Below are 12,823 nucleotides of genomic sequence, written 5' to 3'. Positions count from 1 at the left end.
AATCATTATGAAAGATTTTCACCGTTTTTAGATATTCGCATTCCGTTCATGAGCCCATTTCCAAACCTGTGCTATACGGTGGCCTGTTGCGCTTTCTGTATGCAAATAAACGTTATCAACACTCTGGTTTTCTGGTATCCACGATGAGGCCGCACATACAAAACTCAACCCATTTTCACGATTCACAAAATCAGCAAAAGTAGGCAGCCAATTTCATAGCAACATAATTTTCTTCTCGCTCGGGGATTGTGAAAATCGCGGATGTGTTTTATGTTTTATTGGCAACGATCTTTTTTTTTTGCTTTGCGGCTAAATTCTTCGTACTAATGCTGTTTGCATTCTATTTCGCTCGTGAAAACTCCGAGTGCTTATTGAATGTTAGAGGGTGCTTGTTATTTCAGGGCGAAAATTACATCTCTTCCGACCGTCTAATGGGATTATAAAGTAAGAGAGCAACATTGGCACCAGTGTACTGACAGAAGTAAAAAACAAGCTATCAAAAGCAGGAAAGCAAGGGTCCCGGGTTTTCGGAAGCGGTTAATTTGGAATGGTATTCGCGTGTGATTTTTTCCGCTTCATAGGCAAACATACGAAGTATGGTTGTAAACCCAAATGGTGACATTACATTGTGTTCATTGTGTAATCAGTATTTCGTCGGCATGGTATCAGATAATTTCAATAAAAAATAAATATAATTGAATGTTCAACTGACGGAAAATCGTGGATACATTTAATGGTATGAGCACCGATTAAGAGGAGTAAAGGTTTAATAAAAAACATCTATTTTTCTAGTTTTAATATTACGTTTTTGTGTGCACGGTCTGGAGGAATATTTGGTAGTGGCCTTGGTCTTCGCACAACAGGTCGAAGACAAAATCCCATAAGGACCATTCCTCTGTAGCAAGAACTGACCTACTGGCTACGTAGTACAAATAAGGCAACACGGCACGGTCGAACGTTCTAACGAAAAAATATACGTATACTACTGTGTCCGAAAAGTAAGGTAACATTGGAGGTCAAATTTCGCGCGCCAAAAGAAGCCCCTTGTTTTTATTTTTCGTTTGTCAATATGTATGTTTTTGATAGATCTGCTACGTTTCAAGTCACAACATCAACCCGGCTTGGAGTGACAATTTGTTTTCGGAGCTGCGCCAAGTCTTTTTGTCCATATTGACCAAGTCCACGTTTGTGGAGCAGCGCGCATGTATCAAATTTTGTTTGCGCAATGAAATAAACGCTGCGAAAACATTCTATGTCGAAGAAAAATGTGTACAAATTGGACAGTGATTTCAAGAATGGCCGTGAGACGTTCGAAGACGAGAACCGTTCGGGGCCATCCACCTCGACCGACGACGCCCACGTCGTCCAAATCAAGGATTTGGTAGTCAACAATCGTCGGTTGACGATATGAGACCTTTCGGAAAGTGTTGGGATTTCCAAAGCCTCGGACCATCCTGAAAGATGTTTTGGGGTTGAAGCAGGTGAAGTCTCACCTGGTGCCGAAATACCTGAACCTGCACGAAAAGCGGAATCGCGTCGAAGTCTGCAAAACGATGCTGGCAGACTACGCTGGTGAGCTGAAATCGATTATAACTGGCAACGAAACGTGGATTTACGCATACGACCCGGAAACAACGGACCAGTCCAGCGAGTACCGTTTCCCGAACTAGCCGAGGCCCAAGAAGTGGCGCCAAAGCAGGTCGAAAATCAAGCTGACGGTATTCTTTGATTACCGTGGAGTGGTTCACAAGGAATTTCATCCGAAGGGCCAAAAGATGACCAAAGAGTACTATCTAAGCGTAATGCGGCGGTTGCGAACCTCCATCCGACGAAAGCGGCCGGATTTGTGGAAAAACAACAGCTGGTTTTTGCACCACGATAATGCGCACTCCCATACGGCCATCATTTTGAGGAAGTTTTTCCCAACAACTAGCACTCATATTGTTCCGCAACCGCCGTATTCACCAGATTTGGCACCAGCCGACTTCTGGCTGTTGAACAAGCTAAAACGGCCGCTTCGGGGACATCGATTTGACACTATTGAGGAGATAGAAGCAGCAGCGACGGCGGAACTACAAATAGGACATCCCAGCATCCGCGTTTTGCACCTGCTCCGAGGAGTGGGAGAAGAGGTGGAAGAGGTGCATTGCATCGGAAGGGGATTACTTCGAAGGTGATGACCTTCATTTGGCCTAATAAAAATACCATTTAAGAAAAAAACATCACTTAACGTCACTAGTCACTTTATTTTTCGGACACAGTAGTATATAAGTTATAACTGGTGTAGTATTAATACCAATATTATACTAGGAATAGTATAATATTAGGAATAGAATAGTATAGTAGGAATATTATACCAGATTATGTGTTAGAATATTTTTACTTGCTCAGTCTCTCCGGCCAAAGCAAATATCGATCGACATCATCCGGGTATTTTTTCCTCTCTTGCTCGAACCATCGCACAACACATATCGCAGAATAAATCATAGGTTATATGTTTTAAAATATGACGTTCTCACAGTTAGCACAGGAACGATTTGAAGAGTATGATAACATTTACCTTTTTTGTTGGGTGCCTCAACGCTATTCTTATTTTCGTTTTTTGTAATGGATTTTTAAGACACACGAATTTTTTGTGAGAACAATGTTGATTTACAGTTGGATAGCAATTGTATCGTTAAGCTTATAGTGAGACTATAAATCTGTATGATAATTGTGTAAGTTTTTAGCTTGAAGGTTAAAAATTTAATGTGACAGACCCACACCGAACGAGTTTCAAGTTTTAAAATTAAGTAAGGAAAAACATTTAAGTTAAGTAGAAAAGTTGTCTCTAACATATTCTTTACAGCAGAAAGAAAAACCACCCTTGATTGTTTAAAGCATAGTGTGTTCTAGATGGGAAGATGGGATGAAGTGGTGAAAGATTGGCTGAGATACCCGTTCGTCATGCTCAGTATTTTTACATCATTGCCTCAAGGCTCACTGATTCCACGATTCTCAGACTAATCTTCATGGCCAAACTCGTTTTCTCTATATATCTTATGCTGTGGCCTTGTTTTGTTGTTTCGCTTTAGTCTAACTTACCATGGGATGCCTTTTTACCAAAGGAAACACATTTTAGTGTTCTTTCATTCCATCATGCCGCCACTAGCACGAATCCTTCCCAAAACCCCAAAAAGTCGTTTTATTCACAATTCCAAACCCACCCCTCCCTTAAACTCCTTGTTTAACTTGATCTTCTTTGATGCTTTTGCATCCTTATCATGAATCCTGGTGCTGCTGGAAGGTGCCAACAAAATCTCAAATAATAAAACTACAGCAATAACCGACAGCTGAGGCTTTTCACTCCGTCTCTGAGACTTGCTTTTGGTCGTAGTGCAGCCTGCTTTCTGCGGTATTTTTGTTCTTGTATTTCTTTCTTTTTCTTCCACTGCCTGTACGACCCATATTCTTCATCCAGAGCAAAAGATCATGTACCAAGGAGTGTCTTGAACCGGGTCTGTTTAACGGATTTTCTTAAAACAAGAGCTCAAGATGTGCATGGCTGACTTGCGTAAAAGGAAAGTTTCACATGTTGGTAGACTCCATCGCAGCACCGCACGGTGCAAGGAGTAAAAGTTACGAGACATTGAGCTTACAAAAACACGCATTTCGCTAGATGTGAAAAGTTCGACCAAAAAGCCAAATGTCTTTCCCACATGTACGGAAATCCTTTCACATGAGATTGAATGATGCACAGCAGGTCTACTGCCCAGAAGAAAACCTGGCGTTATGCGTTCCGATATGACACAGCCGACTGTGTGATTGTACGTGTTGAGCACAAACATTTTCTGGAAGAGCTTCCGGATCAATATTGTACCGCAAAGCTTATTGAGAAAACATTCTGCAACTGCTAACCTAATATGCCTGCAAAAGTGCATCCGAAAATCAATGTTAGTTGCTCAAGCAGAACGCATCTGCACTGTAACTGCTTTTCGATAGTAACACTTGCATCTGAATGATTAGAGAATCAAATATACGTATTGTGATAGTTTAAGTGTAGGACAAGCTAGATATGATACACTTGCAATAATTCAATTGAGCTGTTCTGTAGGTAGCGTGCAGACTGCAAGGTTAGAAAAAGGAATAATATTTCTGAAACAAATTCTGTAACAAAAAACGTTATTATTATTGAAATACTTATCAATGGATATCAATTATATATTACGCAGGTTTGTGTTATAATTATTGATATGTTTCACAAAAATCTACCATTTAGAAAAAGGACAAAAATTTAGCGCACATCATTCAAACGCATGTGTCTGTCAATAATGCGCTAAATATGTGTTTGATAAGATTTAGGAGTTTAAATGTCGAGTCCGAATTCCGAAATGTTTCGTACTAGGAATTATAAGTCCTGCAAGTGCAACTGATACCACCAGGTAACAGTCTCATCACCAATATTATTCCGGAAAAAGTTCCATAAGATAAGATCTTCCATTAAGGATTTGTACAAACCATAAGATATTCTGTCATACCGTCGAGACTATCGACCCAATTTTTCTGGGTAATTCAGGTTGTCATTCAAAATCTATCATTAATATCAGCTCGATGATTTTTCTTCAAGGTGATACGTTAAAATTGAAGCAAACTTCAATACAAAATTATCATGACAAAAATATCTACTCTATGAGTAATGATGTTACACTAACATTCAAAACAAGCTATATGTCATATTATTAAAGGAGTAGCACCAAGTAATACATACAAGTACAAAAATCAATTAAACTTTGATAACATATTTACTGTTGCAATTAAAAACCTTTTATTCTACAATTGGTTCTACAAATACAATATAATAATAAACTGTAAAAATTATAAACATCACGTACATAAGATAGCTCTAGGTCGAGATATACCTACAAACACATTGTGTAAATACCACAACGTTCTTTTACTGCTTCTACATTCATCGCTATTGTTTTGTTTTTTTTTTCGTTATGTTTGTCAACAGCTTACTCAACTGCTGATTTAATTTGATAGTTTGCTTCATTTCCTCTCAAGTATACGTGCTATGTCTTAACAGCATTTGGCGAGTAGCGAAATGTCGCGATGTGACGACCCATGTATAGAGTTTGACAAAGTCGCAGTCGCAATTGCGACCATCGCTAACTGTGTAGAGACAGTCTAACAAATGAATGCAACATTTCATTTGTTGTAATTGTTTCACACCTTTTTTACAGACATGTACAGACTTTGTTTTATTATGATTTGTTAATTTATTCATTCATTAAATGGACAAATGTTTAACTGAACAAAGATCACAAACATTTTACAGTTTACAATTTAGAGGGTATGGCGATAGATAATAAGCGGCGCGCCCAACTTATTGAATCGCGCAAGCGAATAAGAAAAAACGGTGCGATTGATAGTGAAATACAAAACAATGGAATCGCGTGCACAAGAGCGATAGAGAACAGCGAATTGGCATTCACTAAATTGTGCAAACGATTCCATATCCAGCTTTTACGATACCGTAAAATGTTTTGCATTTCACTATCAATTTCACCGCTTTTTTTCTTATTCGCTTGCGCGATTCAATAAGTTGGGCACGCCATTTATTATTTATCGCCAGACCCTGTAACAATTTAAAGTACGTTTTATGCTATCCTATTCGTCCATCTAAGTAACCCGTTAATTTTAAATATATAATTTATTATATGAAAGTCGTACTGGCTGCTAAACTCATTAAATGTTTTGCCCATCGCGATCAATGGGCATTACAAGTGTAGTTCATGTTCGTGGATGGTGTTGTGATCCTACCTGTCCAAGGTTGGAAGCTGATAGACCAGTTGCTCGTCATTGACAGTTAAATTGTCAACGTGTTTATGTGAAGGTTTTGAAAAATTCGGTTCGGCATGATGCGATTTATGGTGATGGTGCGATTGGTTGGTGTGTGCGCGCGCCACAATCGTTTTATCTGGATAATGTTTGAATATAATCAAGTTCATGAAGCAAACGTGTCCATAGGGTTGAATAGTAGTTTCACAAGATATCACGAACATTTACTACAAAACATAAAAAAAGGAATTTTCAATAATTCGTTAGTCGTAAGTGTCCGTTCTGGGGCGTATAAATAAAGTCTCTCTAACAAGTATGGGGCGTCAATATCAATGGTAAGGAACTGTGCTGCAATCGTTGACTGGTTTATATGTCGTCTGTGATATTTTGCGATAATGTTTTGAATTTTGTTTTCACATGATCGTCGATTTGATAATTAGTTGTGTATAATCATTGGTAAAAGATGTAACAACAAATTTAACTTTTAAACCATCTTAATCAACATGCGTTATTCCTTACTCTCATATACGATGAATTTTCACAATACCTACATCGTAGACGCTACGGTGTGCTCTAGTCGCCCTTCAACTACCAGTCATTGCGATTGTCATGGTTTTGAATTTGATTGGTGGTTAAAGAGATTGTACCTTTTTTTCTCTATGTCAATGGTTAATGCTTTATTATAAAACGTTAAAAACATATATTAACGACAAAACGAATGTAGCAATATTCAAGCGCAATTTTTTGCTGCTCGTACTTTTCATCACTTAGACTCCGTTTATTTTATTGGTGTGAGACAAAATTCGGAAAGTTTTCAAAATTTCTCTGTAGTCTATCATTTCCATTTCCTACACTATCCTCTATGATGGATGGAAAATTCACAAACATGTAAACAATTACAATAGGGCGCTTCAGATGAAACCGATTTACGACCAGGGTGCTATAGGACGTGGAGCATGGAACACTCGGCTTCTCACATTCTGTTTCGACACTCGTCTGTGCTGGTGGTGCTGCTGATACGTAAGAATAACCGAAAGCCGCCGGGTTGCACATCCATAAACCGTAAATGAATAATAGATAGATATGTAAATGATTGACGCTGGTATAGACGGAACAGAACGACGAAGTCCAACCGTCAGCATTGCCATGTACTGACATTACGATTCGGACTCGGTCAGCCCTTCCGCGTTACACATACACCAACTTGCGTTTATCCTTTTTGGTCAAATCGATGACGACCGACGAGTTCGCTGTCTTTCTCTGTTGCTATTTCTCTGCACACTTTCGTTCTCATTTTAACACCTTGGCACAAACTCCCATATTCGTACGTCGGCTGGTCACAAGGGTAATGACAAGCGGGGTGTACACACTACATTCACCATCGTCACAACTCTGGATCGGAAGAATTATACCATTTGAATTGAATTTAATTCTCTCCCTCGTTACTAGCAAAACGGTAGCGGGGGATACGGATTGCATCAAACTAGCGTGGCCTTACGTCTTTACACGCACTGACCCAGGAAGGCGTACATATTTAGATTATGTAAAGCAGGCAGCTGTGCGTAAAGCTTGTGACGGCAAATTTGGCTTTGAACGGCGAACGACAACCCCAGATCTCTGAGAGATGGCCATCTGAAATTCAAATTGGCTTCCCCCTAAGGTTATTTGGAACATTGTTGGTTAGTGCTTTATGTGTACTTAAGGCAATGCGGGTGGTATGACACGGTTGATGGATGGGAATGTATTGTCTTATCAGTTAAGACGTATTCGTTTGACGTTTTGAAATTTCTCTACGAACCCATGTTCTCTATATGTTCATTTGTAATGCTTCGAGACCTTCCGGAACATAACTTTATCATCCAAACAATCTACCGTTCAAGCAGAAATCGAATTAAATGAAGCATACATTCGCGCCATGGACTCATTGAAAAACAACTGGGAAAAATAAGACAGCATGCTATTTTACATGCGCAAATCAAACCAATGCTTCGAAATCGTTTAAATGTTGTTCATGAGTGGAAAATGGAAAAAAAACTCGGGAAGCATCGGTGTCGAGTTTTTTAGCGTTGAATGTTTTGACAATTCTTTCTCAGGAAGCTTACCATCCTCTAAAGGTTTTACTACAATTTCTAGTTCGAAATTTTAGTAGTTTTGGAATAATACTCGTTACTTGCTATCTTGTTTATCAGTTGAAAAGATAGAAAGACTAACCATCGTCAATAAATAATATCCGCGTAATAATAATTTCCACGGGGTCTAAGCAGCAGCATTTCAAAAATTGGATTTGACACTATATCCCGTCTACCAAATTGCGACAAGTCGCTGTCCAATCTCTCCAAAATCCAAAATGTCCATTTAGGAAAACAGGTCCTTCTTTTTGTCAGTTATGGGTATCCTTTGCTGTGTGAACGTTGTGGTTGTTTTCAGTGTTCGAATTTTCTCTGTATTCGTTCATTTCAACCGTATTACATCCATAGTTCATAGAATCCTGTATAATTCACTCTAAAATGTATTCTACACTACCTCAGAACCAATAAACCATAAATACACTTACACTATCATGCAACGCAAATATTTATGGACACCGTTAAGAAGATCGTGTATACTTATTTCTTCACCTGTGCTTTTCTTCTTCATCTTTTTTTTTCCTTCAGAGGGACAATCAACAGTGAATGTACAGCTCGTGGTAAAAAAATACGTCGAGCGAGGAAGTGCAGTAGCACTTTATTGCGAAAATGATGTTTTACCAGATATCCTTTACAAGGTAAGATACTTCGTCATTCTGGTGCGATCGAACTTCCTAACTGTAACTGATGGAATTACATTTCGATGATTTTTTTTTTGGGATTCAACATGTCTGTTTCCTTTTTTTTAGAACTGGAAGAAATTTAAATAAACCCAATATTTCAAAACTAAGTAAAATGTTTATCAATCATTCAATAAACTTTAAAAGCTTATTAACGTTGAAAACTTTTTTTTTTTTCGTTTTATCTTACTGTGTTCTTGTTATCATAGGTGACCTTTCTCAAAGAAGAGAGCAAAATTTTTGAGTATATTAAAGGACGAAGCCCACCGTATCGAAATTACAGTATACCTGGAGCCGAAATTGATGTAAGTTTTATGAAGCTACTGGTAATTACTATTGTCTTTCAATGTTTTGTAACACGTCTGATTTCTCAAAAATGACAATGCATGGTTTATCCAATCCATGTTTATCCATAGTATCCAATTATTCAATTTCGTATTACTTGTATGACAACAAAATGCAAAACCGTATTGATTTTCTTTACCCTTCTTCTGGTCGTTCTTGGAACGACCTACTAGATTTTTTCCCTAATAGCGGAATAGTCAGTCCTTGCTACGGGGAATGGTCGAGATGGAATTTTGTCTCGGTTCTGTTGTGCGAAATTTGGTGCCACCAAATACAAACGGGTAGCCCCGATGAATTTTTTTGTTGTTAAATTTATTACTAATAATTTCATGAATGATGAATTTTGAAAATACTTATAAGCACCTTTCTCTCCAAAACTCTGCAAATTTTCGTTATATCAATTTTTTTTCTTTTTATGTACTGAAATAAATCGACCAGACAAACGATAAATCGACAAAACGTTCTTTAATGAGTCACAATGCGGTTTTTATGCACTTCCTTATTTTCAGTGGCAGAGAATATTCCACGTGGAAAAGAAGGAAATTTCAATAAACACCTATATTTAACGTATACTTTTTAAGACCTTTTAGCACCGTCTCTGTACGGTTATCGACAATCATTGGCTGCAAAGCCATTACCGGGTGCCATTAAAAATCGCATTCCCATGTCCAGGTGTCCTGGGCCTACCTAGCGAGGCATTCCGGTGGGTCACTAGCAATCTTGGCAATCTAGGCTTGTTGAAGAAAAAAAAAACGACGTCAATACGTTTACGGAGTGTCGTGGGAGCCCAAATCGCCAAAATATATTTTATTACCACGATCTAGGTGTGGTAGTAGGAGTAGTAGGTGTGCTTCTTTCGGCTACCCACCTAGCGCCTAAAACCATTAACTCCTTGCTTACCGCTTAGGCACCGAATCATAAACCATTCGCATCGTAAAACATATAGCTTAAGCATGAACTTCCTTCTAACCAAATTCCTGGTGTTGCTGGCATGTAATTAAACGTATTCACATCTCTTCGCACATTTCTTGCCTTTCATCGCTTTCGTTTTCTTTTACTTGGCTACTGGCAGTGGAAAAAGGTGACTCCTTCTACACTAACGCTAAAGAATGTGGACTATGATGCATCCGGTTCGTACTATTGTGAAGTTTCGACCGATACGCCCATCTTCACCAAAGCATCAAACGATGAAATGCTGCACGTGATGTGTAAGTAACACACCCATCCGCAAGGTGATGTTTACTCTGTCAGCTACTGAAATGATATTTTTTCATGTTCGCTCATTTTGTAGTGCCACAGAAAGGACCACCAACAATCGAATTTGCCAAAAAACAACTTTACTATGGTGATATGCTCATTGCAAACTGTACCACTTCAAGAGCCCGCCCATCACCGCACATTACGTGGTTGATCAATGGAAAACAGGTAAGAAGAATATCCGAAAAACTATGATGTTCAGTCAAACTTGTGCTCACAGTGCTCTTGTAGTATCAAGTTTAATTATATGTATTTCTGGGTGATTATTTGACGCTTGCACAAGTTAAACACTGTTAATCAATTGTTCAGATCTGGGTTTTGTAAAGGGACACAGGTATACCATGGGATCAGCATAATATTATTCATCATAATTTTTTTTGTACTTATTTTTATTCTCATACATAAATTCAAACATGCGACAAACTCTCAGGTGGATGACGCGCACGTCCGGCAATTACATCATAATTCAAAAAACAGTCATCGCTCAAAGGTGCAACAAGCCCTCGGACAACAAACGACTCTTTTCCACGGGAAGGTAATCGGTTCTGGTACGAGTTCATCCGGCAGTGGCAGCTTAAAGGAGCTAAAGCAACGAACAAAAGGTAACTTCAAGAGAGTGTGACTAAAATAAAATCCAGTAAAACAAGTCATAAATTCGTCCATTTAATACCACAGTTATTAATTAATGAACAAAAATGTCATGTTAAACTAATATAAACTAATACAAACGATGTAACTTTTTTTCGGGCATCCCATAATTATCATGACGCGTCATTCAAAACATTCAAAGTAATGAATAAAATTTTGGCTGAAACAGACGCACGATGAGATATAGCTACACGATAAAAATAGTAAGCTATTATATGGTTTAGCAAGTCATCTTGCAAAAAAAGATAAAACCGTATTTTCGCGTGTACAACACTGTCGCAATAAGTTTGTTCTAAATGTATAGGTAATTTATTTTAATAAGCCTGTCTTTTTTAACACGTTTTAGTCCAATCTAAATCAAAATGAATACAACAGGGATTAAAACCTTTCAATTAAACTACATGTAATTATTCTCACCACATACTTAACAGATTAACCTTTTTATAATAAACACGTATTGTACACTTTATTTTGTTTTTTTTTTGAATAGTGGAATTGATTTATAATTAATATGCGATTTTTGTTCCTTGTTTTTTACTCTTCCATTTCGATTTTCTCTTTTAATTAAACTGGTGTAGCGGTTGAAAACGACTTCCAGGACAAACTGACAAAATCCACTAGCTCCATGGGTCTGGGTGGTGGACTCGGCGGTGGTAACGGCGGCTACACGGGTAGCTTCGAGATTCAACCTAACTTAGGCTATCACAGTTTCGAAAGTGGCTACAACTATGGTATAAAAATGCACCATCCCGGTCGGGAACGAAGTGGCGGTAGTACGATCGGATTACTGAACGGGGCATTTGGTGGGTCCGCTTATGGAAGTTTCGGCGGTATGGCCGGGCTGGGTTCGCTCGGTACTGGGCCTGGCCTTGGAACGCCTGATATCATCGTGGAGGAGAGTGATAAAAAGACTTGGCAGCGAAATGACTACAACTATAACTATAACCAGTACTACGACAATAAGCAGCTACAACAGCAACAACAGCACTATGATAATGGCTACCGAAAGCATCGGTGAGTTAAAAAAGAGGAAAAAATCATTAAACAATTTCGCATCCACAGTAAAAGTGTTTCCAAGTGTCGATTCTCTGCACATCGACGGAGACACAACATATACCCCAGTGAGCCATATGCCCAAACTTTTTTGTTACCAAGTAAGCTGATTATAGCCTCTCAATAGTAGCTAAACACGACACAATAACTTTCACTATGCTTTACTGGACGATGATGCCTCCCACCTTCGAAAAGCTGCTGAGTAACCCTAGAGGAACCACAGCCGAAAAAAAAGTTAATTAATTATCAGTCAAGGCTTTGCACGACGCTTGCGTGTTCGATGATGGTAAACGATTATGTTTCTAACTAGAATATCCCAGAGCTGCATGATAGATGTCAGTGAGAAGCTACGAGGGCATCAATATATTGAACAAATTGATATGTCCGGATGTAGTATACGAAGAGAAAAAAACGTATGCTAGTAGCATCTACCAGATAGCTTGTTATGTATCTTAATTTATCTTATGTTGATAGGTAGATTGATACCTTAATTCGTACATGTTTAGTTAGGTTGCCTATAAAAAGTATTTGAAATAAAATTATCTACTTTACATATTTTTGCTAAATTACAGTCCCTCGTTCGAGCACAAATACCGGCGGCACGTCAATGAGGGTGAACAACGCAAGAGTCATCGTGTATTTGCCTCCTACAGTCAACTGTCAATCCGCATAACTGAGGCTTTAACGAACAACTTGGGCCGAATAGAGATCACCTGCCTAGCAACAATTCCAGCGCACGTAGAGCCGGGCGAACAGTACGCTGACTATAAGACTTCGTTGATCAAACGTAAGAAACAAATCATGACCAATAATGCAAACATCCATAGAAAACGTATCCTTGGAATAAACGATGTAAAGCAAAAAACTATCTTAAACTATCGCTATTTAATGTAA

General features: G+C 38.5%; 1 protein-coding gene across 1 annotated transcript in view; it reads left to right on the top strand.

Moving 5' to 3' along the window:
• LOC128708094 (uncharacterized) overlaps window positions 1-12,823 on the top strand; it is a 100,042-nt gene that overhangs the window by 72,776 nt on the left and 14,443 nt on the right. Inside the window, exons 2-8 of the mRNA XM_053803056.1 lie at window positions 8,475-8,584; window positions 8,836-8,931; window positions 10,044-10,179; window positions 10,263-10,396; window positions 10,659-10,830; window positions 11,455-11,890; window positions 12,502-12,716. Coding sequence (XP_053659031.1) covers window positions 8,475-8,584; window positions 8,836-8,931; window positions 10,044-10,179; window positions 10,263-10,396; window positions 10,659-10,830; window positions 11,455-11,890; window positions 12,502-12,716 — 1,299 coding nt within the window. The remainder of the gene's footprint in view (window positions 1-8,474; window positions 8,585-8,835; window positions 8,932-10,043; window positions 10,180-10,262; window positions 10,397-10,658; window positions 10,831-11,454; window positions 11,891-12,501; window positions 12,717-12,823) is intronic.

Source organism: Anopheles marshallii, chromosome X, assembly GCF_943734725.1.
Source record: "Anopheles marshallii chromosome X, idAnoMarsDA_429_01, whole genome shotgun sequence".
In the NCBI taxonomy this organism is placed as follows: domain Eukaryota; kingdom Metazoa; phylum Arthropoda; class Insecta; order Diptera; family Culicidae; genus Anopheles; species Anopheles marshallii.
This window is presented reverse-complemented; position numbering and strand designations above follow the sequence as displayed.